Consider the following 27,770-nt stretch of genomic DNA (forward strand, 5'->3'; position numbering starts at 1 on the left):
CACTGCAGGACCAGCAGCCCCAGGGAGAAGTTGCCCTTTGCTCCCGTAGTGACCGAGGTGCATCCTCTGCTCCAGCTCCCACTCTGCCCCAGAAACACCCAAGGATGGGGGATTTTTTTGGGGAGCAGCCTCTTGGGAAAGGCAAAGGGCCCCCCATCCCTCAGTTTTTTTAGTCTTCCCAGCCAAACTGGAGCCCCAGAGGGAAAGCCCAGCTCCTGGAGAAGGAAGGACCTGTTTTTTTTTTGGTTTGTTTTTTTTTTTCACTCCAACCACACCCAGGGTTTAAAAATAAAGCTGAAGAAACCTCAGTTTTTAAAAAGGTGCCTGGCAGAGTTGGCACAGTTTAAAACTGTCATTACTTTTACTGCTAATTAAACCTCCCCCCCCCCCTAAGTTTTTAATTAAAATGACTTGGCACTTTCCCCATGGGCATGGAATGACTTTGGTGCAGCACTACCAGGTGGAACCTCTGAGCAGTCTCAACATTTTACCACAAGACTGGGAAGGAAAGGGCAGGTTCCTTCAGGCATTCAAAGAACTATTAGGAAGCAAAATGACCAGGAAAAAAAGAGCTTTTTTGTTGTTGTTGTTTGTTTGTTTTTTTGTCTTTTAACAGGAGTAAGAGGTGAAGGGCACATAAAGGATAAATAGCTTATAAGGTGTGGGGAAGGAGGTTGCAAATCCTCCCCCAGTAAAACATGGAAGCTTTGCTCCTGTCAATGTAAACATCTCAAGTGTTGCAGAAACTCCTACAGATGCTTCTAAACACTTCTAGCCTAGAGGTTTTTTTGTTTTGTTTTGTTTTTTTGCTTTCTCCTTCCTCTCCAACCACTCTGGAATTAGTGCCATCGATGAGAGACCGGGATGGATCCGTGCGGCCCCCGCAGTTCCTGGGAAGAGCTTTTCCTTCACTGAGTAAAGCCTGGCGTGGGCACACAGACAAACACACACACAATGCTTTGCTTGGCTGGGTTGGTGGTGTGGGATTGGCAAAACCAAAAAAAAAAAAAAAAAAAAAAGGAAAAAAACAAATCCCTTTTAGTTCAAGGGCGTGGGGTTTTTTTCTCTCTGCCTTGTTCGCACAATTCCACGGGAAAAGCTGCAGTGGGATAACTGGCACCGGTGGGGTGGGCTGGGATTGCTCTGGCTGCTCCTCAGCGTGGAACAGCCCCGAGGTCTCACCTCTCTGAGCAATCTCCTGGCTGCTGGTCCCTGTCCCAGCCAGGCTGGGCACGGAGCTCCACCCGGAGAAGCCTCCCGCAGAGTTTGGGGAGGGGGGAAGCGGAATTCCCCCGCAATTCCAAAATCCCGCTGCGCCTCCTCCTCAAGTCGAGTCATCCAAGCCTTTATTTGGGTGCTCAGAGCTGGACTTGCAGAGCCTGTCCATGATCCCCTGCAGCATCGGCTGGACAATCCCCAGGAGAGGGCGCTGGGAGGAGTCCCCATCCCAGCAGGCTTCCATCAGCTGCCAGCATTCCTCATCGAACACCGGGAGACGCTCCGGGCGCACTCCTGGAAAACGGAGGAGGAGGAAAAGGTCACACGGAGACATCACCGAGGCTTCTCAGATCGTGGGCACGTCCAGAGGATGGGCAGCACAGGGAAGCATGGAATCACAGTCTGGCTCGGGTTGGAAGGGACCTTAAAGACCCTTCGGGATTTAATAAAGGATTTCAACACACAACAGTGGAGTCTCCAAGGATGGAGATCACTGGGGAATCATGGAATCCCAGAAGGGTTTGGGTGGGAAGGGACCTTAAAGCTCATCCCATTCCACCTCCTGCCACGGGCAGGGACACCTTCCACTAGCCCAGGTTGCTCCAACCTGGCTTTGGACACTTCCAGGGATGGGGCAGCTGCAGTTTCTCTGGGCAACCTGTGCCAGGGCCTCCCCACCCTACCAGGGAGGAATTTCTCCCCAATATCCCACCTAACCTGCCCTCTGGCAGTTTAAAACCATCACCTCTTGTCTTGTCACTCTCTGCCCACACAAAAAGTCCCTCTCCCTCCTTTTTAAGCCCCTTTTAGGCTTTAAGGTCTCCCTGGAGCCTTCTCTCCTGCAGGCTGAGCTCCCCCAGCTCTCCCAGCCTGCCAACACATTTACTTTCACTGGAGTCTCCTCTCTGCAACTCTTTGGGAGCAAAATGAATTCTAAGGAAACAGGTCCCCCCCACCCACCTGCACATTCCAGTGCCTTTGGGAGCCAGCTAAACGTGGGAATGAGCAGCAAGTGCAGCCTCCTGGCCCAATGTGAGACTCACTCATCTGAGTTAATCTTTTTCACATGAGAAGGGGAGAGTTTACATGGACAGGAACTAAGGGATGAGGGATAAAACATCCTGATCCCAGGACACAGCACAAAGGATTGAGCTGCCAACAAAACCCAGCACTCACTGAACCCACCCAGGCACAGGAGTGAGTTTATATTTTGGGAAATATTTTGTGTTTCTCTCCACACCCAGCTCCCTCAGCAATGCTGCACACGGAGCATTTGGATGCACAGAAACCTCCAGGAACTGCATGGGATTAAACATTCCTCAGGGGATCAGGCCTGGCTGGCTCTGGGGGCTGGGTTACATCACAAGGTTTGTGCTGCTCCGTGGTTTCAGGGTGTGCAGGCACAGCTCTTGTGGGGCTGGAGAAGAGCTGCTCAGCCAAAAGTCCCTTTTTATCCTGCTCATTTTAGTTCAACTTTCAGTAGAATCTGTCTAAGGTGAACTAGTAAATGTTACTCTTTAGAGTGTCCCAAAGCAATGGAAAAACCCCCTGGCCCGGATCAGGAAGTGTCCAGCAGGAGCAGGACAGGGATTGTCCCCCTGTGCTGGCGCTGCTGGAACCTCAAATCCTGTGTCCAGTTCTGGTCACTCAGTTCAGGAGGGACATGGAGGGGCTGGAGCGTGTCCAGGGAAGGGAACGGAGCTGGGGAAGGGGCTGGAGCAGCAGGAGAACTGAGGGAGCTGAGGGGGCTCAGCCTGGAGCAAAGGAGGCTCAGGGGGGACCTTCTGGCTCTGCAACCCCCTGACAGGAGGGGGGAGCCGGGGGGGTCGGGCTCTGCTCCCAGGGAACAAGGGACAGGAGGAGAGGGAACGGCCTTCAGCTGTGCCAGGGGAGGGTCAGGATGGACATCGGGAGGAATTTCTCCCTGGAAAGGGCGGTCAGGCATTGGAAGGGGCTGCCCAGGGAGGTTTGGAGTCCCCACCCCTGGAGGTGTCCAAGGCAGGCCTGGACGTGGCCCTCAGTGCTCTGGGCTGGGGGACAAGGTGGGGATGGGGCACAGGGTGGACTCAGTCCTGGAGGAATCTTTTCCAACCTCAGTGACCCTGTGAACTTGTACTTCTGCCTTCAAGTTATGAGAAAATAAAAATGCATTTCCTCATCCCCCCAAATTTTATTCCAACAGAGCACCCGAGTCCAACCAAGCCTCTGTTACCTCTCCTAACGTTGTTCCACAGGTGATCTTTGCTTGCACATCTCTCAAAAGCCTCTGGTAACTTCACGTGGCCCGAGCAGATGTACCAGAAGAGAATTCCAAAGGCATAAACATCCACGGAGTTATCGTATTTCCCTGGGACAAAAGCACATCTGGTCAGCAGGACAAGCATCACCCTCACCACTGGACACTGAGCAGGCTGAGAGCTCAGTTAGTGTTCAACTCCTTCAAATTCAAACCACAGATTCATGGCCAGAAGGCAAGACTTGTGTGAAGGAACACATCAGGTAAAGGATAAAAGTTAAGATTTTCCAGTTGTCAGGTTTTTACACTTAATCTGTACCTGCAGCTCCAAACTGAGGGTCGTGGACCAGTGCAGGTGCTCAGATGGATTTCAGAGTTAAACACCAACATCAGACTCAGCTCTGCCTGGCCCAGGATGTCAAACATCAGCCTCTCAGCCCAGGAATTGGGCAATTAATCACTCACAGGAGGTTCACTCTCTAAATTGGCCAAGATTGAGCACCTCAGGTGCCCCAGGGCTAAGCCAGTGCTCAGGTCTAAGCTCAAGGTCCAGCCTGTGGCCAGGAGAATTCCACTGTTAATAAGAATAACATCCTCTAAATTAAACACAAAGAGGGTTGACTCAATTTGATTTCAATCTTATCCAAGCAGGGGCAGCTCTGACAGACCACAAGGATTCTGGTGAGTGAGATATGAACCTCTAAGTGCTACTGGAAGACTCAGGAAAACCCTCAGAGTGAATTCAAACACTCCACAGGACAGAACAGCTTGGGAATTCCTTACAGGAGATCCTTCCTGAAGGATCTGCCTATGAAAGCCAAGTACTTCCAGCTTCCTAATAACTAACAATTTACCTTTCCAACTGCAGAAGTATCAACCACTTCAGCAAAGCTTATCAGCCCCACAGTTCTCTTTCAAGACTGACCCTTAAAAAATACACTGGAAGCAGGTCATCTGGGGTTTGTCTTTTTATTACTTTCCCCTCATCATGGCCTTCAAATTCCAGGCAAGGGCAGGCCAGCAGCAGGCTCAGGGGAGGAACATACCTGTGAAGAGCTCAGGAGCCATGTGGATGGGTGTGCCCACAATGCTGCCAGACATCATGGCCTCTGGTTTGCAGAACCCCAGGTCAGTGATTTTGGCTCGATTCTTCTTGTCAAGCTGCAGAAGAATCCCCACAGAGGCAGCTGATAACCACCCTGCTCAGTCCCAGGGCTGCCTTTCAGTGCCAGGGCTCTGAACTGTTTACACTGGGAGGGTTGGGCACTTTGTTCCTAACGAGCTGCTCTGATTACCTGGCTGCTCCTGGACACTCACCTTGCTGAGCTCAGTACCAGGACATGCCTCCACCTGTCTGCTACACCAAGGGTGTGGCTGGCATTTAAGAGGACCAGGAACTGGAAATCCCACTTGGAGCTCAAGCTGCCTACACTCCAGAGAAGCCACTCCACTGCTCCCTTTGCCCCAGGCCTTGGGCCAGAAGAGGAGTGAGGGAAACCTCCACTGCCAGGCCAGTTGTGGCTGACACCACCACAGCTTAGGGAGGATCTATTCCTTCACTTCAGCTTCTCCCTCCCACTACAAAGGTCTTGGGAGATGTCAGAGTGCTCCTTACCAAGACATTTTTGAGTTTGATGTCCCTGTGCACCAGCCCCTGGCTGTGCAGGTACCGGATCCCTTCCACCACATCCAGGGCAATCTGCAGCCGTGTCTCCAACTCCAGCCCAGCCTGAGGAACAAACACACACATATTTCACTCCTGCTCAAAGTGCAAGTTACTTTTCCTTACTCTTATTTATCACCAAAACTAAACAATTCCAGCTTTGTCTTACAGATCAGTATATATATATATATTTAGATGTGGATTTTTTTAAATTAGACAATCCCAGAATGGTTTGAGTGGAAAGGGAACTTAAAGCTCATCCAGTTCCACCCCCAAGGGGCAGGGACACCTTCCAGGAGCCCAGGTTGCTCCAAGCCCTGTCCAACCTGGGCTTGAACACTCGCAGGGATGGGACATGGATGTATAAAATCTGTTTAACACACAGACACAGGTTGTTGGTACCTTTAGCCCCGTGTAGAGGTCCCTGTGCAGCCTCTCCATGATCAGCAGCACAGCAATGCTGGAGCCTCCTCCATAGCCATAATCTATCACAGATCCATGGAGGTGCACGAGCCTCTCATGTGTCTGCAGGGACCTGGAGAAGGTTCAGCACAGAAAACTGGTCATTTTTTATCCCCTCCAGCCCAGGCCCAGCCTCTCCTCCTAAAGGGAACACGCACAGCAACAAGGTCCTGTGCAGGAAAAATTCACAGTTCAGAGCACCACAAGAATACCCAGCTGCCTGAGCCAATTAAACTCAAAAAAGCCCTATTAAAGGTTATAGTTCCAAACAAAATCCTGTATTATTTCAGCTGTCTGTGCTGAAGCACCTGCCTGCAGCTGTTTACTGAAAACAAGCTGCTTTCTGCACTGCAGAGCCATCATTTCCCTTTGTGGATTCAGACAGGTTGGGAAAGGGGGGATGATTCAACACCAAAAATCAGGGGAGAAGAACTGTTTGCTTTAATGGTCTATTAATTCTAATTTACTCCTGCAAAACAGCAGGAATTTGAAGAGCACAGACACCAGGGAATCAGCTGGAGGCAGGGAGGAGGATGTTTGCCCACCACTCTGTGCCCGTTCCACTTGGCAGTGACACTGGCAAGGTGCCCTGGTGAGGTCAGGAATGGCAGCTTGGGGCCAAGTCACTGACTCCAGAATAAAACTAGAGGAAATCAGGCCCTGCCTATGCCATTCAAATGGCTGCAGCAGAGCTGGATGTGGCACTCAGGGCTCTGCTCTGGGTGACAAGGTGGGGATCGGGCACAGGCCGGGCTCGACCTCGGAGGCCTTTTCCAACCTAAACGACTGTGAAATTAAGGAGAAGAGCCCTCAGGATACACACCTCATATAGTGAAACTCGAGTGCAAGGTCATTCCAGTGCTTCTCATCTGGAGGAACGACGGATTTGAGGGCGCAGGGGAAGTGCCCCCCCCAGCTGTCACACAGGTACACCACTCCGTACTGCCCCCGGCCCAGCTCCCGGCCCAGCTTGGGTTTGCCTGCAAGGCACAACAACAGCCAGGCACACTCAGCCACTACAACACACAGGGTCACACATTAAACCACAGTACCCCTGGACTCAGTGCTGGTGAGGCCACCCCTGGAGTGCTGTGTCCAGTTCTGGGCCCCCCAGTTCAGGAAGGACATGGAGGGGCTGGAGCAGGTCCAGGGAAGGGCAACGAGGCTGGGGAAGGGACTGGAGCACAAGTGCTGTGAGGAGAGGCTGAGGGAGCTGGGGCTGTTCAGCCTGGAGAAGAGGAGGCTCAGGGGAGACCTCCTCACTCTCTCCAAGTCCCTGACAGGAGGGGGGAGCCAGGGGGGGGTTGGTCTCTTTTCCCAGGCAACCATCAGCAAGACAAGAGGGCTCAGGCTTCAGCTGTGCCAGGGGAGGTTTAGGTTGGACATTAGAAAGAATTTCTTTCCAGAGAGGGTGATCAGCCTTTGGAATGGGCTGCCCAGGGAAGGGGTGGATTCTCCATCCCTGGAGGTTTTTAAGACAAGACTGGATGTGGCATCAGTGCCATGGGCTGGGAACCACAGCAGGGTTGGATCCAGGGTTGGACTTGATGATCTCGGAGGTCCCTTCCAACCCAGCTGATTCTGTGATTCTATGATTTCTCCTGCACATTCCCAGCCTGGCAGCCCAGAGCCCTTCCCGGGATGGCAGCAGCATCCAAGGAACTGGGGCTGTGTCAGCAGAAGGCTCATGGAGTGAAGAACAAAAACAGCCCTCCCACTCCTTCCCAGTGCCTCAGGAGGAAGGGGAGGTGGGAACACAGGGAACAGCAGGCAGGGTGCTCACCGTGCAGCAGCACATCCTGCAGGGATCTGCTCTCCAGGGAGAGCCGGGCGAGCCGGGGAGCGTGATCCTTCCGTACCTTCAGCCACAGGTCCTCTGTCCTCTCCAGCCTGCCAGAGTGGCCATCCTCCAACTGCAAGAGAGACACCACCCACACCCTGTCACCCTGCTGCTCTGGAGCCAGAGTGCAACAAGGTGGAGAGGCCCTGAATGTCTAGTTTAAAAATAAAACCTTGTATCAGAGCTCTCGCCTCGGCTCTGCCACCTCTCCCCACGGAGCGGCTGCATTAACTGCACCAGCTGCTCCTGCAGTTATTCCTGCAATCCAAATTCCTTTCCCTCAATGGCACAGGCCCGAAACAAACCCTCCTGAACAGCTGCCCACGCTCACCTGCCGCAGGGAAGCTGCAAAAGCCTCGTGGGAGCTGTTGAGCCTGGTCCTGAACTGGCTGCAGATGCTCTTGGCCAGCTTGGAAGCGCTGAGGCTCTCGATGGCATCCTGGGCCACCTTCCTCTTCCAGTCACTGGTGATGGCAGGGGGGCTGACCCATGTGATCCGCTGGATTATCTGGGAAAACGGGATACAACACTCAGGCACTGGCACAGGAGAAGTGCAGGGTCAGTGGATTTGCTCAGACACCTTGGAATGACGTGGTCACCTGCACAGAGATGCTGGGCTAAACAATCACCTTGGAGTAACTGCTCATTATTGACTCAGAGGGTGGGGAGGCCTTGGCACAGATTGCCCAGAGAAGCTGTGGCTGCCCCTGGATCCCTTGAAGTGTCCAAGGCCAGGTTGGATAAACTTGGAGCAACCTGGGCTAGTAGAAGGTGTCCCTGCCCATGGAAAGGGCTGGCACTGGGTGATCTTTAAGGTCCCTTTCAACCCAAACCATTCCAGGATCCCATGATTCTAACCCAGAGGCATTGATCCCAATATTGTTGCATGTCACACTAAATAAGAGGTCTGATTTGCCTGAGCAGCTGCTCAGTTCATTCCTACAATCCAACCATCCCTTCCCATGTGACCAGGAACTGCTCCAACAGCCACCAGCTGGAAAACCACACAGTTCTGGTGCAGCTTCTGGGCTGAGGGAACTGGCAGCATAAGCAGGAGCCCAGAAAATCAGGGAGAGAGAGGCTCCCAAAGTGGTAAAATCTACAGTGAAGCTTCTTTTTGCCAGTATGGAAATCCCAGGGGCTGGAATGCACCACTTCCCGTAATTCCTGGGTGATTCAACTGCCCTGCCCCACCCTTTATTAGAGGCCACAGAAATCCAGGGGCTGCACAGCCAGGCTGGATCCCTCTCTGCCAGGCTGAAGGAGGGACTGAAGGTTTGTGACAGTCTGCACTGCACCTCTTTGGGGCAGAGTGGTGTTCCCCTCACCCAGCCAAGGAGTCTTGAGAGGGAGAAGGCAATAAAGGTCAGCAGCAGCTCAGAGCAGGGATTTCATCACCATCAGTGGTTTTACAGACAGAAATTTAACATAAAAACCAGAGCAAATCTGGTCTGCTCTGGGGGGAGAAGAGTGAATTGACCTAAATTAAGATACATTGCAAAACAAGCAAACAAAAACCCGCAAGAAACCCACAAACCCAAATAAACAACGTTACTCCAAACAGTCACGAGTTTCAAAGGGCCCTTCATTCCTTTGCTCAAGAAAACACCCAGGAGGTCTCTGCTTGACATTAAATATCAAAATCATGGAATCTCAGAATGGTTTGGGTCGGAAGGGACCTTCAAGCCCATCTTGTACCACCCCCAGGGACACCTTCCACTAGCCCAGGTTGCTCCAAGCCCTCTCCAACTTGGCCTTGGACACTTGCAGGGATGGAAATCCTCGGGAATAACTGCTGAAGGTGCCCATACCTGTTTGATCTGTTCCCACAGCATCCTGGTCACTGTTGAGCCAGAGTGAAAAGTGACTTCGACGTGATAAGCTGCATTTAGGATCTGGAAAGCAGGAAAAGATGTAAATCTGGGAAACTTTGCAAGCCATAAACTTTGCTGGACCCTCTGAAAGTGGAAAAGAATGGTGCTCCGTGGTATAACCCACGAATCACTTGGTTAATTCATTTGTTGCACTGAGCTCAGAGGTGTTTCTAGGCTGCAATCTCGTTATTATATACAGATTTAGGAAAATCAAGTGTTAGGCCCTCAAGTGAACGTTCCCCAGGTTTAGCACCTCCTTTAATGACCCCAAACATTCCAGGGCTGTGTCCCTCTGATTTCTCTGGGCATCTCCATCTCCCACCACCCTCCCTGGGTCAGGAGAAAGCCAATGAGCCACTCCAAAGAGCCACTCCAGCCCCTTGTACCTGTTTGAGATAATTGCTTGTGATGTGCACAGAACCATCCTTGGGCTTCTCCAAGCTCCTTGCAGGATGTACTGACACCTCCCAGGACTCTTCCAGGCTCTTGAGGCACCTCTCCAGAGTCCCCACGAAGCTCTCCCTCAGATAGTCCACTGAGCTGATTAACTTGTTGGCAACTGCTTGGTTTAACCGAGAAATAATCAGTTCCTGGATCTGTTTAATGCAACACTTGATGTCCTTGGAGCTGACGGGCTCCCCGTTCTCAGGAATGATGATATCTGCACAGAGGAGGAGCAAGAAACACCCTTGGGGTTCACCAGTGTGGCACCAACGACTCCTGAGAGCTGCTCTGAACACCCAGAGCAGAAGCTTCTGCTCCAAAAGCCATTTGATCTTTCCCCCCCCTTCCTTCAGAGGTTCCTTCCTTTAGACCCAGATGTTACAAACTAAAGCCAACAGGAAAAACTTCGTGAGCAACAGAATAACCCATGTCCTGACTCCTGCAAAGGGGAACATCTTTGCATGTCCAGGTTTATACAAAATCAGCTCAACAGATCTTGAGTAATTTGGTTATTTTGGGACAGAAAGTAGTAAAGAATTAGAGCAGCTGGTTATTGCAGCTTCAGGGAAGCTAAAAATCCCATTTTCAAGGTGGAAAACATTATATTCTTTGCTTCCACTCCCCGGTGTTGGAATTCCCAGGACACTCAACCCTTAACACCCTGATGGACTCTGCCCAAGAGCTACTACAGGTTTCCAGTGATGAGAATTCACAACTGCCACCCCAAAACTCAGAGAGCAGAAGCACAAAGCTGTGTTTCTGTCTAGTACAGACCAGGAAATTGTTCCAGGCACTGCTGGATGTTGAATCACATCCAGAGGGAAGTGATGGAACAGCCACAGCAGGTCCATGACGTTTTTTTCCTGGTGCCTTGCAAAGGTCCATCACCACTTGGTATTTTCAAGCCAGCACTGAGCAACCCCTGCTCTGTAACCACCCCAAACCAATATGTGGCTCCCAGGAGCTGCAAACCTTGTCCCTGGATTTTGGCCAACACCAGCCCAGCCTACTGAAAACAAACCCAGGGATCAGCAGATGGCATCAACTCCTCAAAATAACACCCCCCTTCCTTCAGGAGAGCACTCCAAGTGCTGGGAGCCAGCAAGACACTCCAAGTGATGTGTGTTGTGCAAATAAATGCACACAAGTATTGACTGCACGTGTTTTATCTGGTGCTGCCCCTGAACACACCCCTGGCACAAGAATCCTGAGCTCAGGCACCACAGGGCTCCAGGGCTGGGAAGGGTGGGACACATGGGATACAGGAATTATGACCTGTCCGTGTAATAATCCAGAATTTCTAACCCAAAAGCTCATTTCTAACCCAAAAGCTCATTTCTAACCCAAATGCCCATTCCTAACCCAAATGCCCATTCCTAACCCAAATGCCCATTCCTAACCCAAACACTGTGAATCTTGTTGCATTTGGGTATATTCTGAACACCTGAACCTTGTGAATCTTTGTGCATTTCCAATATTCTGAACACCTGAACATTGTTAATCTTGGTGCATTTTGAATATTCTGAACACCTGAACCTTGTGAATCTTGGTGCATTTTGGATATTGTGAACACCTGAACCTTGTGAATCTTGGTGCATTTTGAATATTGTGAACACCTGAACCTTGTGAATCTTGGTGCATTTTGGATATTCTGAACACCTGAACCTTGTGAATCTTGTGTATTTTGAATATTCTGAACACCTGAACCTTGTGAATCTTGTGTATTTTGAATATTCTGAACACCTGAACCTTGTGAATCTTGTGTATTTTGAATATTCTGAACACCTGAACCTTGTGAATCTTGTGTATTTTGAATATTCTGAACGCCTGAACCTTGTGAATCTTGGTGCATTTTGAATATTGTGAACACCTGAACATTGTTAATCTTGGTGCATTTTGAATATTGTGAACACCTGAACATTGTGAATCTTGGTGCATTTTGAATATTGTGAACACCTGAACATTGTGAATCTTGGTGCATTTTGAATATTGTGAACACCTGAACATTGTGAATCTTGGTGCATTTTGAATATTGTGAACACCTGAACATTGTGAATTTTCGTGCATTTTGTATATTCTGAACACCTGAATCTTTGTTCATTTTGGTATATTCTAAACACCTCAATCCTTGTGCATTTTGGATATTCTGAACACCTGAACCTTGTGCATTTTGGATATTCTGAACACCTGAACCTTGTGCATTTTGGATATTCTGAACACCTGAACCTTGTGCATTTTGTACCTCCTGAACATTCCCAATCCTTGCGCGTTTGGCCCACTCTGAATTTCTTGCTGAGTCTCTTGCCCAGACCCCCATTCCCATCCCTTGCAGAAGGCAAATACCACTCTGCCCCTCTCCTTTAGGGCCCCCAACCCCTCCCCTCCCACCAGCCCCTCCACTCCCCCAGCCCAGCTACCTCTGAACTCCATGCTGGCCGCGTCCTCCAGCAGCTCCTCCTTCATGTTGCCCAGAGTCTCCACGATCATGTCCTTCATCTCCTCCTGCTTGCGGTTGGCGATGCCCATGAGGGACTCGTAGAGCTCGTTCTCCTTCCTCCTGGTGTACTCCAGCCTCTTGGGGGTGATCTGCAGGTCCCTCTGCATGTCGAAGGCCTGGTTGATGAAGATGTTGAGGCAGCGACAGTGCAGCTCGTTCAGGCTCGTGGCCGCCTCCACCAAGTGCTTCTGCAGCACCTGCCTGGAGAAGGTGCTCAGCAGCCTCAGCTTCTCCAGCTGCTCCACCAACATGCTCTGGGCACTGCTGTCCCCACAGCTGCAGTGGTTGGAGCTCAGGTACTGCAGGTCCAGCAGCTGGCAGTGCAGGGAGGACTTGTCGCTGTCTGGTTTTCTGGGGGAGATCAGCTCCCCGCCGGCCTCGGGCACGCGGAAGAAGAAAATGGGCAGGGAGAATTTCTCCTTGATGGTTCTCAGCTCGCTCTGGTCCGAGGGGGACAGCTGGGCCTCGCTGATGGCGAAGGTCACCACGGGCAGCACCTGGTTCACAAACTCCCCCAGGGTGTCCTCGGCCGGCTGGAAGCCCCGGCACGGAGCCACCACCACGTCCACCTCCTGAGGGCAAACACAGACACGGCTGGGCAGGTCCCCTCGTGCCAAAACACAGCAGAACCAAAACCAGAACTAAAACCAGAACCACTCAAACCCCTCGCAGAAGCTCTGGGGTCTCCCACGCAGCATCACCTGCAAGGCTGATCCCACAGGGATGCACCCACACAGGGGTCTGTGTCCACTGACTCCAAATTTCTTACTCTGCGCCAAGAACCTTGGAGGTTTAGCCCACTTCAGAACAAAACTTCCAAAAAGCGTCCCAGGTAAGTGCTGTCACACAGCAGCTGGAGCAGGGATGCACCCACACATGGAGCAGTGCCCACTGACTCCAAATTTCTTATTCTGTACCAAGAACCTTGGAGTTTTAGCCTAGCTGAGAATAAAACTTCCAACAAGTGTCCCAGTATCACGGAATAACTGGAATTCTTCAGCTTATACCTGTCCCATTTTGCATCAGCCTCTCCTGCTGATGTTCCCCAGACATCCATGCTGCCAGATTCCCAGGAGCAGGAAGCACTACACGAGCCACTACTGCCAAGAAAAAGGCAGCACAACAACCTGAGTTCCCAGCCAGGAGAACAGATGGCTGTGACAGGCTCGGTTGTGACTTTCTTTAAATCCAACCAAAAGCTAAAAGAAGGATTTTGTTTGGTTATTTTCTTACTGCACAGTTGCACTGCTGGGACAGCACTTCTTACCAACCCTGCTGGGAAGGGCCAGTTTGAAACCTCCTTCCTTCCCTTCCAAGGAAGATGAGAGTCCCCTTTGGATGTGCAAGATCAGTGCTAGAATTCCACACATCACTGCTAAAATAAGGAAAGAAGGGCTTTGAACTGAAGAGATAATTTAAAGTACCATCTTTGACTCATAACAGAGGGTGATAATTAACAATCCTTCAGTCATTTTTCTTGACCAGCTCTCCTGACAACCCTTAGAGCTCTCAGGAAGCCCCTCCTGCCCCCAAATCTGGCTGAGGAGAAGGGGATGTGCAGGGCTGCAACATCCCCCAGGAGCTGACTCACAGCAGGCACTGTAAACAAAGGAGGAAGCCAGAGCTGTCTCCAGGAGACGGGGGAGAAAACCAACATCCCCCCCCCCAAGCAACTGGTCCTGCTGCTGCCACAGAACCTTTTCCAAAGAGGAAACATTCCTTGCCCACCCTTTGGTTGGTTTCCCCTGCCCTCAGTGTCCTTGAGATGTTGAAGCACCATCTCTGCAGCTCCATCCTGCTGAGCATTAATGTGGGGAAAACCTCTGACTCACAGGGGATTCCCAAAATTCTGCAGCTGGTTCTCCCCAGGTCAGGCTGCTGCAAACACTCCTCCACAGAGCTGGGAGCATCCAGCTGCTCTCAAGGAACTCCAGCCCTGTTTTCCTGCACTCAAAGGCCCTTTATTAAACACCAAAGCTTCCCACTTGGCCACCTGGACATCAGAAAAGGCAAATATTGGAGTTAAAGCCCTGCCACTTCCCAGGGGCTGCAGACACCAACCCAGGGAATAAAAATGAAAACCAAGGATCAAGGAGATCTTGACCTACAATGAGACAAGTGGAGTCTCTGCTGAATGTGCCACTTTACTAAACCAACAGATAATTCCTTATTTCCAAGGCACTCCAAAGCATTTCTTTGCTCCATCCCAAGAGGGCCTTGTCCTATTTTTCCCAGGCTGGGGGCAGTTTAATCACTGTTTGCTCACTTAACTGAGGGGCTGAAAACCAACCCAATTTAGTCCCTTTTTTCCCCCAAACTCCTCCTGTGACTGAAGGCCAGTCTTTTCCTGCACCAATTGGATACTTTGCCTTCCAAGAACAGCCTGTGACTCACTGAAGTCTGACAGTCACTGCATTTATTACACATGGGAGCTCATTTCATGCCTCCCTATTAATCTGAGGAACATTTATACCCCCAGATCTTACTTAGAATCTTTTTTTTGTTTGTTTTACACACACTTCCCCCACCCAATTCTTCTGAAATCTTGCCAGTTTGTTCTGTTTCCATGGGGATCTGAGGCACCAGCAACAGAGAGAATCCCCTGGAAGAGAAGTGACTACACCAAACTCTGCTGTCCTGGACAGAACTTGGATTTTCACCCCGGTTTGGGGGGGGGAATTCCATTTTAATTTTGCTGGAAGGGCCCAAAAAAACCCTCTGAGGTGCCCAAAGCCACCAGCTCAAGGAGCAACTCTCTTCCCTGACCATGAAAACCAGAAATCACTGAGCCAGCAAAACGAGAAACAGAGAACAGGTTTCACGTGGCTGGAAGAATAATTTCACACTCCTGGCATTTTTAGCATCTCCTACTCCCAGTTATTCCAGTAAAAAGGGGGAGATGGAGACAACTTCAGGTGTTGGATGCTGGTTTGTGGCAGGACACCCTGAAGCACATCCCAAAAATAACCTGGAATGAAGAACATCTCAGCCAACAGGATGCTTTTATGTATTTACACTACAAAACTGCATTTATTCCTTTAAAAATACTCCTTTATATTCCTATGAGCTTAAATGCATTTGGATATATAGATTAAAAACACTCTCAGGAAGGAGATCAGAGCACATTCCTCCAAGTTTTAAGCTGGATGGCCATAAATTATCCCCCAGCAGGTACTTAAGCACATCCTTTGCCACTAATTCCTGTGCCCTGACTCACTCCTGCAGCACCTGAGGCAACACAAGAAACCCAAATTAACCCAATTCTTCTCCTCCATTCGTTTTCCAGCTCTGGCAGAGCAGATGAACAGTTTTCTTTCCCTACAAACCCTGCAGCTCCGAGATTCCAAGTCCCACAAAACAAACAGAACAGCAGGAAAAGGCAATTTTAAGCCCATCCAGAGGAAAACCAACCCTTCAGGGGAGCCCATTTCAGCTCCCAAGCACAACTGATAAGATTCAGATTTAGAGAAAGAGCCAACTGTTTGCTCCCACTGTAAATCTAATAATTTGTCTGGCTAAATGGATTATTCCCCATGACCCACATGAACTCCTGTGCACGGAGATCCCCAAGGAACAGAGCAGCTTTGCCAACCAAGTTTTTTTCCAGCCCTGATATCTGATGTTTAAAAATAACTTTTAAGTTCACCTACCCGGGAGCACAAGGTTCTCACAGCAGCCATTCCACGTAAATGAAATTTTTTGGCTCCTTCCTCACCCCTTCTTCTGTGAGACAGGTTTGGGTTAAGGCACAGAAAATCAAGGATGATGCCATCCTGGATGTGAGGCTGTAGAAGAAAATCCCTCAGGGTGCTCCAGTGGCAGTTTGATATTAAAACCAGGAATATTCTACACTTCTTTATTTGATTTACCTCCAAATAAAAAAATAGTTTCATTTATTTGGATATTGCTAACTTCCAAATAATTTAGTCTTTCTGGACTGGTTAATGTTCAAATAATAACAAAGTGTTTGAATATGTAAAATTGGAGGTTATGAAATACAAAAAAACCCCATTAAAATATAGGGATTTCAAGGAACAAATGGTGTAAAATTCAGATTGATTTCCCTCTCCCTCTGTCCAAAAATGTGCTGAGCTCCTCCAAGTTATGTGAGCAAACCTAAATCCTTAAGATCAGTACTGAATATCCTGTTAACATCCTGGATGTGACTGTAATGAGAGTTTTGTTCCACAAGTGAAGAAAAAGCAGAAGTTCCTTCAGAGCTGTTCTGCAGACACGAAATTTTGGAGAGTGTCCAGAAACCTCCCCCATTATGGCTCTGGATACAAATTCCACTGGTTCCAGCAGCCCTGGCCACGACAGGCAGGTATTTACTCAAACTTCATGGCTTGGTCTGTGCTGAGCAGAGCTGGAGAACTCCCATGAGTTAGAAAAGTGGGATAAAACAGGTCTGAGTAGGAGGCCAAACTCTGGGATTTACCAGGAATTTACCAGGAAGATGTTCCCCAGCCCATCACCTGGACAATTAATCAAGATCTCCTATTAGCTTTTAAAAATTTGCTTGTCCTTGAATTGCCATCAGGAATCCTTTGAATCCATCTGAGGCTGATTCACCCTCCCTCATCCTTCCACTGGAAGAGCTTTTTTATTCCACCAACCCTTTTCAATTTAATCTGAGTCGCTGTTTTCATCTAAATGTCCTAAATATAACTGAGGGCAGACAGAGGGATCTTTGTCCCTGCCAGGAGGAGCTGAGGGAGGGCTGCACCCTGCAGAGCCCTCAGCAAAAACCTCAGCAGGGCAAAGAAAGGGACAGCTGAGGACCCTTTTCTGCCCAGCAAGGCAGGAGTTTGGAGGCAGAAGATCCAGAACAGGCATTGCTCCTTTGCAGCACCACTTTTCCAGTACTCCAAGAGGCTCCAAGAGAGCTGGAGAGGGACTTTTCACAAGGGCAAGGGGGGAATGGCCTAAAGCTGAAGGAGGGAAGGTGTAGATGGGATATTGGGAAGGAATTGTTCCCTGGGAGGGTGGGGAGGCCCTGGCACAGGTTGCCCAGAGAAGATGTGGCTGCCCCTGGATCCCTGGAAGTGTCCAAGGCCAGGTTGGATGGGGCTTGGAGCAATCTGGGCTGGTGGAAGGTGTCCCTGCCCATGGCAGGGGGTGGCACTGGATGAGCTTTAAGATCCCTTCCAACCCAAACCATTCCATGACTTTAGGATTCTGCCAACCACAGCGCTCCAGAATTATTTATACTGCAATAACAAAGGCTCAACACATCTTATGAAATGCCATGAAGAGGTTGAGGAAGCTGTGAAACACAACCCTGACAGATATTTGTAAGCACCAAACCACAACACTCCAGAACAGGAACAGATTTTATGGACCAGCAAAAGCAAAGTCACAAAGCAAGACACGACCAGTGTTAGAACCAGCACTGGGATCAACTCCCACCTTCCTGCTCTTAACACCTGCAGCTTCCAGGGACAGCAGAGAGATGCAAAAAGCCTCTCCTCTCCCAAAGGGAGCCAGGGTGGAATGAAGAAGCTTTGTGCTGACAGTGAGCTCTTCAGGACAGAGATGAAGTCCATACCCTTGTATGACAGCTGCTGGCTGCCAGGGGACAGCAAAGCCAACTCTGAACGACCCCGGAACTCCAAGACACTTGGAATTCCAAGCTTGGCTCCTGAGAGGGATGGAAGCATGACAGAGGAACGACAATGCCAAGAGTCAAAGGCTGGTCTCGATCTCAGAGGTCTTTTCCAACCTGATTGATTCTGTGACTCAACACTGAAACAAAAGCACATCAGCACAGACAGTGATGTCCAGTCAAAGCCCTAACACCAGACTCCAGCTTCTCTTTAATTAAGGGAACCCCTCTGCCTGAGAGGTGGCACCAATTCATAGAATCATAGAATCAGCTGGGTTGGAAGGGACCTCTGAGATCATCAAGCCCAACCCTTGATCCAACCCCGCTGTGGTTCCCAGCCCATGGCACTGATGCCACATCCAGTCTCTTCTTAAAAACCTCCAGGGATGGAGAATCCACCCCTTCCCTGGGCAGCCCATTCCAAAGGCTGATCACCCTCTCTGGAAAGAAATTCTTTCTAATGTCCAACCTAAACCTCCCCTGGCACAGCTGAAGACCGAGCCCTCTTGTCTTGCTGATGGTTGCCTGGGAAAAGAGACCAACCCCCCCTGGTTCCCCCCTCCTGTCAGGGAGTTGCAGAGTGAGGAGGTCTCCCCTGAGCCTCCTCTTCTCCAGGCTGAACAGCCCCAGCTCCCTCAGCCTCTCCTCAGAGGACTTGTGTTCCAGTCCCTTCTCCAGCCTCGTTGCTCTCCTCTGGACCTGCTCCAGGACCTCAATGTCCTTCCTGAGCTGAGGGCCCAGAACTGGACACAGCACTCCAGGGGTGGCCTCACCAGCGCTGAGTCCAGGGGAAGAATCACTTCCCTGTTCCTGATCCAGGCCAGGATCCATTGGCCTTCTTGGCCACCTGGGCACACTGCTGGCTCATGTTCAGCTTCCTGTCCATCCAAACTCCCAGGCCCCTCTCTGCCTGGCTGTTTGCTTCATTAGGGATTGTAAATCCCCCGGGGACGGGGCAGGGACACCGAGGGACACCAAGGGACACTGAGGGACACCGAGGGACACCGAGGGACACCGAGGGACACCGAGGGACACCGAGGGACACCCTTACCTTGAGCAGCGAGTAGGGCAGCATGACCTCCAGCTCGGCGATGCGGTGGGCAGGGTCCTCGGGGTCCCCCTGGATCTCCAGGTCCTCCTCAGGGATGGTGTCCCAGTGCCCCCTGTGTGCTGCCAGCACGTGCACCAGCTCGTACTGCTGGGGCAGGGCCAGGCTCACCCGGGTCTGGCTGCCGTGCGTGAAGCGGATCCGCCGCCTCTTGCAGTTCTCCTCGTTGCTGATCTTGGTGGTGGGCAGCAGCTTCTCCCCCAGCAGGATGTTGAGCAGCTGGCACTTGGCACTGCAGTTCTGGCCCAGGATGAGCAGGCAGGGGTGCCAGCTCACGGAGCGCTGGAGATGCTCCTCCTCGTGCCGGGGGAAGGAGATGAAGTTCTGCCCTGGAATCGAGGACAGGTTGAGTTAGAGAGGTGAGGCTTGTCCCTCCAACCCCCTGCTGAGCCAGCTGAAGGCAAAAGCTCAGGCATTGCTGCCCCACGGAGCACCAGGAATCCGCCCCTGCGCCCTGGAATCCGTGGCAGTGACTCAGCATTCCTGCTGCAGTGACTCAGCATTCCTGCTGCAGTGACTCAGCATTCCTGCTGCAGTGACTCAGCATTCCTGCTGCAGTGACTCAGCATTCCTGCTGCAGTGACTCAGCATTCCTGCTGCAGTGACTCAGCATTCCTGCTGCAGTGACTCAGCATTCCTGCTGCACCGCCAGCAGGTTCATTCCCACAGAGCCACCGGAGCAGTTTGTCGCTGTTCTCCCCAGCACGCGGCACAGGGTGGGATTTTGGGGGGTCCTGGATGATCCTTGTGGGTCCCTTCCAGCTCAGGATATTCCATGATTCTATTCCACTGGAAAGAGCCCACACAGAGCTCTTCAGCAGGTGAGTGGGAGACTCGTGGAAGGCCCAAAAAGTCAAGATACAACAGTTGTCAAGGTCAAAACAAAGGTTTAACCCCATCTGGGGCTGGAATAGTGTTTCCCCTTGATCAGGAGCTCCAGGAGACCCAGTGGGTCACTAAGGCCAACTCTTCCCATATTTTTATGGCTTGGCTCTACAGAACATTCCTGTCCCATATCAGAAATAAATTCAGTCAGCTCTGAATCAGTGACAGTTCCACCCACACTTCAAAACATCAGATCCTTCACATCTACCAAATCCCAAGAGTGCCACTGCACAAGCCTGTTGACCAAAATCTAGGAATATTGATGTGAAAGCAGCAAACCCTCTGTCCTGGCCTCGGGGAAAGGCATTCCTGCAAAATTGCCTCTGGACATCAAGCAGACAAGACCAAGGTTGCTGAGGCACAGCAGGAGAAGGAACAGCCTCTGCCAGCAATTCCCTACAACCAACAGTCACAGCACCTCCAGAAAGTGCCCCACTCCCAGCAGCCTGGGCAGGGAAGACACTCTGCCAAGAGCCAAACAGGCCCAGTTGGACAGATTGTCATTTTAAGCTGCAAAAGGAAGTTACTCAACATCTGTATCTCCTCCAGAGCAGGACTCCCTGTAATCACCCTCCTTACTCATCTGCCAGCACCAACTGCAACATCATGGCCTAAGAATTCCAAGCTCAGAGGGATGGAACAACTCCCTGCACTAATTCAGGCTCAGGACTGGGTTCAGCTTCTCTGTTCTTTTACAAGTCCCAAACAGGGCTTTGCCCACACTCAGCCTGAGCAGCTCTGTGTTCCCCGATGCACAGCAATGGGAGAACAAAAAACAGGGACACAAACAAATCCCTCATGTGCTGCACTTCAGGAACACAAAACAGCTGGTGCTGCACCACAGCCAGGGCTGGGTCATGGTCCAGACCTGGAGGCACCAAGCATGGAATGGCAAATGGAGGCACCAGGCCCCCAAACCTGCCAGATTTTCAATTTGACACCAATTTCAAACCACCACGACTGCCCTGAGAGGGGACAAGCTGGCAAGAGCAGCAGCTTAAAGAGAGAATTAACTACAACACAGCAACTGGGGTTTGACAGGGAAGGTCCTGTTTCACCAGGGCTATTAAAATTCTTCTAATGAGTCATGTTCTGGCAGCCAAAATCGTTTCAGCATCTCCAAGCCCCAGGAAAACAAGATACTCCCATGTACCAAGATACTCCTCAACACTACAAACCAAATTAAAGAGAGCATACAGCACATTCTGCTCCTCACTGACAGCACTCCATCCCTCTGGTTTAATTAAAATCAGGCCAGTTTGGAGCAGCACCACATGTAGTTCTTTGTGTCTTAGACCAGTTTAAGGCTTCTTTAACATCCTGAATAAAATTTACTTTTCCTTCAAACCTTCCATCTGAAAATAGACTGTTGGAGAGGTTTTTCCCACCCCAACACTAAGGTGGCTCAGCAAACCCCTCTCTTGCAATTCTGCCCTGCAAACCCCTGATTGCTGACCCCCAAAAGCCAAGTTTGGGAAAGGCTAAGAGAGAAATCACTCCCTGAAGTGGGACTGGCTCTTTCTAACTGTTCCTTAAACAAGCCTTTCAAGATCCACAGCCTGACAGAGCAGCCACATCAAGTGACCAAAGGGCCAAAGCTGGCCAGGAGCTCACACAAGATAAGGATCTGCAAAACCCCACAAATAGCACATTTCAGCCTTCATCTACAAGATAAAAGAATTTCTTTGATCTGGGAACATTTCTTGAACCTTCTGCTGCGACCCAGACTCACCCTTCAGCTACCAAGCACGAAAAAAAGGCAATTCAGGGAGGGTTGCACAGGCACAGCCTTCTCTGCAGAGGTTTTTGAAGAGCAGAGAGGAGGCAGAGCTGCCTCTCCCCACCCCAGGCAGGCTCTGGCTTTGTGGGCACTTAATGAGAGAAAATGATTGAAATACAGCAGCTTAACCGAAATTATTGAGGCCCAGCATGGATTTATAAATAGAATTGCAGACTGGTTTGGCTGGGAAGGGATTCTAAAGATTATATTCCACCCCTCTGCCATGGGCAGGGACACCTTTCACTAGCCCAGGTTGCTCCAACCTGGCCTTGGACGTTTCCAGGGATGGGGCAGCCACAGCTTCTCTGGGCAACCTGTGCCAGGGCCTCCCCACCCTCCCAGGGAACAATTCCTTCCCAGTATCCCACCTAAACCTTCCCTCCTTCAGCTTTAGGCCATTCCCCCTTGCCCTTGTGAAAAGTCCCTCTCCAGCTCTCTTGGAGCACTGGAAAACTGCTGTAAGTTCTCCCTGGAGCCTCCTCTTCCTTTTTCACACCCACAGCCTGTGATCAGCATTTATTCAACAAGTTCCTCCCAGGAGCAGCACCAGTAACAAAGCCTCAAATTTCCCATTATGTCACCCTGAGATACCCCAAGCACGTGAAGCACTGACCTGGCACCAGACCCTGGATTTGGTTGTGTCCCAGCTCACCCAGAGCACCATCAGGGCACCCAGGTCATGGCAGTGGCTTTAACCCTGTGTTTGTCCATCACTGGGCATTTTACAGCCACCTCAGGGTCCCAAACCTGAAGCAAATTGCACAGTGACAGGACTGGTTGGGGTTGGAGATCCCCCAGTCCAACCCCCTGCCCAGGCAGGTGGTACAGGAGCTCATCCAGGGGGGTTTGGAATGTCAGAGAGAGAGAGAGGGAGACTCCACACCCTCCCTGGGCAGCTGTTCCAGGGCTCTGCCACCTCCAGGGAAAGAAGTTCTGCCTCATGTTGAGCTGGAACTTGTCGTGTTTTAGTTTATGGCTGTTGCTCCTCACGCTGCCACTGGGCACCACTGAGCAGATCTGGCACCATCCTGACACCCCTTGGAGGTACTGGTGTGTCAGAGAGGACACACTCTGCACTGCAGAGAGGATTACTGCCTGAATTCCTGAAGACACAGGGTACAAACACTCCTGAAGAACTCAACAGCTGGTGCCACAGATCCCAACACGAACTCAGGTTGTGTTTCCCACCACAGAGGAGGTTCAGAACCTGCTGCCTGGAGAGCTGCAGTGATACTCCTGCGTGTCCAGGAGCAGCTCCTGTTCGTGACAGGGCTCTTGCCAAGGACTGGAGCTGGTGGTACATCCTGGACCCATCCACTGTAATCACTGGGAGACATGTGATGAACACTTCAAACCCAGGGCTCGGGGGAGTCCTGGAGCGCGTGGATCCCGCGAGCCGCGCCATGAAAGGAGGCCTGTCCAAGAACAAGGACGTCTCTCACCAAGGCTCAGCTCAAAACTCAGCCAAACACTTGGCAGGAGAGGCTGAGCTTGGATTTATGGAATCTATAGAAGCCCCAAGCATTGACTCATCCCTTTTCCAGGGACCCTCTGCCAGCATCACTTGTCTTTTCTGTTCCAGCTCCAGTGCTACGTGAGGACAACCTAAACATGGCCAGAGCCTCTTACTGCAAATGCTGAGGGTTTGCAGAGAAACCCTCCCATTGCTGTGCTGCTGCTCATGACCTGCAGGAGGTTTTGGCCACCACAAGACTTATGACTAGCACAGTTCTACCAACTGAGGTGTCCAGGGCCAGGTTGGACAGGGCTTGGAGCAACCTGGACCAGTGGAAGGTGTCCCTGCCCGTGGCAGGAGGTGGAATGGGATGAGCTTTAGGGTCCCTTCCAACCCAAACCATTTCAGAATTCCATGTGATCTCATCCCTATAAAACCCCCTTATTTATGGAGGCAGCAGAGCCCAGGGCTCTCCCCCAGCACACACCACTGGTGTAACACTCCAGCTGCTGCCCAAACCTCTGGGGATGCTCTAGATTTGGGGGTAGCTCAACTTGCAGAAATTCCTAAAATAAAAGAAATACCAAACCCCTCAGGTTCCTACACCAAAGAGCTCCAATTACTGCAAGCACAGAACAAAGAAAACAACCCCAATTAGCAGAAAGCAGGGCTGAGGGACTTTTTCCTTGGTATCTTTACATATTCTAATAAAACCTGCTGCCGAGCCCCTAAACCAGGGTTTGTTTTTCCAGCAAACACGCCAGTTATCGGCACCAAGAACCAAAAGCTGCCAAACCTGAAGCTGCAGGATTGTCCCAGCACTTGAACAAATCACTCTGAGATGCCAATTCATGCCAAGGCAGCCCCAGAGAACAGACAGGATTTTGTTGACTCCCTCAGAAAGGCAGACAGAGCAAACCGGACTTGCCTTTCCCTCGTAAACAGTAGCTGGAAGGCAAATTATTCTTTCCCTTGGATTGAGTTCACTTCTCTTACTGTGAGGTCTAAGTCCTGCTGCTGCCACCACAGTCTGGTCAGTGACAGTCATTTCTTGATGGGTTTTGCTGTCACCCTCCTGAGCAGAGGGGAGGGATGGAAGAGGATTTCTTTCTCCCAGAAGTCCAGCCCAGGCTGACCCAGCTCAGCAGATACTCAGCCCTGGCTGTGGGCAGAGTAACCCAGGCTGGGCTTCACCTGTTGATCCAGAGGCCACTTCCCTTTCCAGGCTGTTCCACGAGCTTTTCAGGTGCCTCAAAAGCAAACCCTTCACTTTGTTTTGTTTCCAGGACATCTGCATTTACTTTCCACAGTTTATTTTCCACTCCAGCCCTGGGCAGTGTGTCCTGTCCACTCCACTCCATCCCCAGGTCCTTTGTGTTTCACAAAAAGTCTGCAGAACAATTTGGTCAGAATTCCTCTCACTTTGATACCACCTGAAGGGCAAAAAGGGGTTCTGAATTCAGTGAGAACTGGGCTCTTTAAACCCTCTGACACTCAAAAAACTCTCCATGTTACACAGGGGGAAAAAAACTTTCATTACCAGCCACTACACTTCAGAGAACACCAGAAATGTCCAACACCATTAAACTGTACAGAAACAAGGAGCTCTTGTTATAATAAAGAAAATTAATACTATTGTTAATATAATAAAGATTCTCCAACAACCACCTTGGGTTATTCAGGCACCAAGTTAATAAGCAATGGCCAAAGCTCTGGGTTTTGGGCAAAGGCTTGTGACTTCCCAGAGCTTAAAAAAAACTAATAATCACTAATTCACAGTTATTTTGCAGTTGTGTCCATTATTTTACCAGGTCCTGCTCCTCATCCTCTTCCCACCACAACCTCCCACCCTCTAACCCAGAGCAGGTTTATTCACTTGATCCTTGTCCCCAGTTTGAAAATAAAACTTAAATCCATAGTTTGCAGAGCAGTAAGAGCCAGACAACCTCTGCAGCCTGAAACCGAGCCAGGGGCCCAAAAGCCCGAGCCAGGGGCCCAAAAGCCCGAGCCAGGGGCCCAAAAGCCCGAGCCAGGGGCCCAAAAGCCCGAGCCAGGGGCCCAAAAGCCCGAGCCAGGGGCCCAAAAGCCCGAGCCAGGGGCCCAAAAGCCCGAGCCAGGGGCCCAAAAGCCCGAGCCAGGGGCCCAAAAGCCCGAGCCAGGGGCCCAAAAGCCCGAGCCAGGGGCCCAAAAGCCCGAGCCAGGGGCCCAAAAGCCCGAGCCAGGGGCCCAAAAGCCCGAGCCAGGGGCCCAAAAGCCCGAGCCAGGGGCCCACACTGTCAGCACAACCAAGCTCTGAACAGCCAGACTTCCCCTGAAGCTCTGAACCTGGTCAAACTGGGTCAAAGTAGGGATTTGAATAAAAAAAAGAAGGTTATAAGTGCTCTGGGTTAGAAACAACAGGCAGGAAATCTGTTGGGATCCATCCCTATGTCAGGGATATTGGATTCATGTTCCCCCCACGTCTAAAAGATGCACTTGCTGTTGAACCAGCAACGTTTTCCAAGGAGTAACCAAACACAGGAGCAGCTCCAGTGAGTGGGACCATTCCAACAGCTCTGAGACCATGGAAAATCCTAGAATCTTGGAATGGTTTGGGTGGGAAGGGACCTTAAAGATCATCTTGTTCCACCCCCTGCCAAAGGCAGGGACACCTCCCACTAGCCCAGGTTGCTCCAACCAGGCCCTGGACACTTCCAGGGATGGGGCAGCCACAGCTTCTCTGGGCAACCTGTGCCAGGGCCTGCCCACCCTCCCAGGGAGGAATTCCTTCCCAATATCCCATCTATCCCTGCCCTCTGGCAGTTTGAAGCCGTTCCCCCTCGTCCTGTCACTCCAGACCCCTTTAAATAGTCTCTCTCCATCCTCCCTGTCGACTCCCTGGAGGCACTGGAAGGCTGCAATTAGGTCACCCCAAATCCTTCTCTTCTCCAGGCTGAACAATCCCAAACTCACCCACCACACAGTCCCCTTGGCTCACCCATCCTGGCTGTGCCCCTTCCCAAAAATCTGGCTCCCTCCCAGCCTGGTGTGAGGGGGGAGCGTGGAGAAGCTACTCGGCACTTCCCAAAACCCTGCTTGTGTTCCCAACACCTTCCCAGCTCCAAATCCACAGCACCACAGATGGGGAAAATTAACTCCCAGCCAGCCAGACCCAACCCAGGGGTTTCAACACTGATTTTTTTTTTTTTTTAAATACACAGACAGACAGGAGATCCCAACACTTCCATCTTCAAACCACAACTGTGAGGGTGAGACAAGAAGGGACAAGTTTCCTGGACAAGTAGCCAACAGAGATGACTCATGAGCCGTTTGGAAATGAATGAAGAAGATCTTTATGAAGGTTTCATGTCACGCCAAAGTCTCCTCTCACAAGACAGTCTTATGGAGAGATGAAGTTCTGCACGTGGCAGGAGAGCTCCCACCCGCAGCTCTGTTTGTCAACAGCAGCAGAAATGCCCAGGCAGCTGCTGAAGAAACCCACTGTTCCCACGGAACCCCCGGGGAAAAACACAGCCCAGGGAACAGCAGCCCCTCATCCCACCCGCTCCCAGGTGCTGCCTCTTCCTGACACCCTGGCCAGAGGGAAGCTGAAAAACAGGGAGAGGGAAGAATGGAATATCCCAAGCTGGAAAGAACCCACAGGGATCATCCAGTCCAACCCCTGGCCCTGTACAGACACCCTAAAATCCGACCCTGTTCTTGAGAGCGTTGTCCAAACCCTCCTGGAGCTCTGGCAGCCTTGGGGCCGTGCCCACTGCCCTGGGGAGCCTGGGCAGTGCCCAACCACCCCCTGGGGGAAGAACCTTTTCGTAATATCCACTGAAACGCCCCTAAATACTCCTCCAGCCCTGCTCCCTTCACCCCACCAACCTCCTCACAGCCCCAAGCTCTCCGCAGGCACCCCCAGCCCACTAAACCCCATAAACTGAGCAACCCCATCAATGGAGCCCTTCACTCTCCACCGCCTTCCACCTGCCCCCCAACCCTCGCAAGCCCCCCCATTGACCCCTCACCCCAGGAACCCTCCGTTCACCCCCAGAACCGCCCCCCTTTCCCCCCCAGTCCCCGGCCCTTCCCCAGCCCCTCTCTCACCGCCGGGCGCGGGGCCGTCCCCGGGCTCCTCATCCCCATCCCCTCCGTGGGGAGCGTCTCCGGCGGCCTCCGGGGCGAAGGGGTGTCCCTGGGAGAACTTGACGTCGCGGAAGAACCTCCTGGTCTCGCGCAGGTTGTGCTGCAGCCGCGCCAGGTGCCGGTTGTAGTGTCCGAAGGAGCGGCAGAGCTCCCGCACGGCCCCGGCCCGGCCCGGGCCCCCCTCGCCCTCCATGTCCTCCGGGTCCGCCCCGATATCCCCTCCCCGCCGCGCCGCGCGCTCGGCCCCGGCCAGGGCTGCCGCCCCTTTTTTTTTTTTTTTTTAACCAGGGAGGAACCTCCCCGGGAGGTTCTCCCGACCCGACCCCCCCCCCTCCCGCCCGCCCCTCCCGCCGACCCGACCCCCGCCTCCTCCTTCTCCTCCTCCTGCCGAGGGGCAGCGCCTCCGCCAGCCGCGCTGCGGGTGCGCGGAACCTTTATCGGCGCGCCGCGGGGCAAAGGGGGAGGAGGCCGACAGAGGACGCCGCGCGCGGGGCACGCCGGGAGATGTAGTTCGCCCCGCATCTACGTGTAGTTCAAGGTGCTATGCGCGCAGGGCATGCCGGGAGTTGTA

General features: G+C 51.6%; 1 protein-coding gene across 2 annotated transcripts; it reads right to left on the minus strand.

The window, feature by feature from the left end:
- Nucleotides 1-263: 263 nt before the first annotated feature.
- On the minus strand, nucleotides 264-27,504 carry DSTYK (dual serine/threonine and tyrosine protein kinase). Of its 2 annotated transcripts, XM_032710461.1 has the most exons (14): nucleotides 27,161-27,504; nucleotides 18,891-19,276; nucleotides 15,885-16,019; nucleotides 12,155-12,806; nucleotides 9,680-9,954; nucleotides 9,231-9,314; nucleotides 7,751-7,927; nucleotides 7,363-7,492; nucleotides 6,403-6,559; nucleotides 5,520-5,652; nucleotides 5,070-5,183; nucleotides 4,501-4,615; nucleotides 3,431-3,565; nucleotides 264-1,512 (listed from the first exon to the last, which is right to left on the minus strand). In XM_032710461.1, the coding sequence occupies exons 1-14, from the start codon at nucleotides 27,390-27,392 to the stop codon at nucleotides 1,325-1,327; spliced, it is 2,913 nt and encodes a 970-aa protein (XP_032566352.1). In that variant the 5' UTR covers nucleotides 27,393-27,504; the 3' UTR covers nucleotides 264-1,324. The 2 variants fall into 2 exon arrangements, with proteins under 2 accessions (XP_032566352.1, XP_032566353.1); XM_032710462.1 differs by lacking the exon at nucleotides 15,885-16,019 and having other exon boundaries at nucleotides 27,161-27,501.
- Between the last annotated feature and the right edge of the window lie 266 nt (nucleotides 27,505-27,770).

The sequence above is a fragment of the Chiroxiphia lanceolata genome, chromosome 25 (assembly GCF_009829145.1).
Source record: "Chiroxiphia lanceolata isolate bChiLan1 chromosome 25, bChiLan1.pri, whole genome shotgun sequence".
NCBI lineage: Eukaryota > Metazoa > Chordata > Aves > Passeriformes > Pipridae > Chiroxiphia > Chiroxiphia lanceolata.

Bases quoted from the DNA above. Each gene is read 5' to 3' on its own strand.
- DSTYK (XM_032710461.1), bottom strand. From the start codon at position 27,392: ATGGAGGGCGAGGGGGGCCCGGGCCGGGCCGGGGCCGTGCGGGAGCTC. The intron at 12,807-15,884 runs GTAGGTGAACTT...GTTTGCCCTCAG, and splicing joins TGAGAACCTTGTGCTCCCGG to GAGGTGGACGTGGTGGTGGC. The intron at 9,315-9,679 runs GTACAAGGGGCT...CCTGCTTTCCAG, and splicing joins CAAGCAATTATCTCAAACAG to ATCCTAAATGCAGCTTATCA.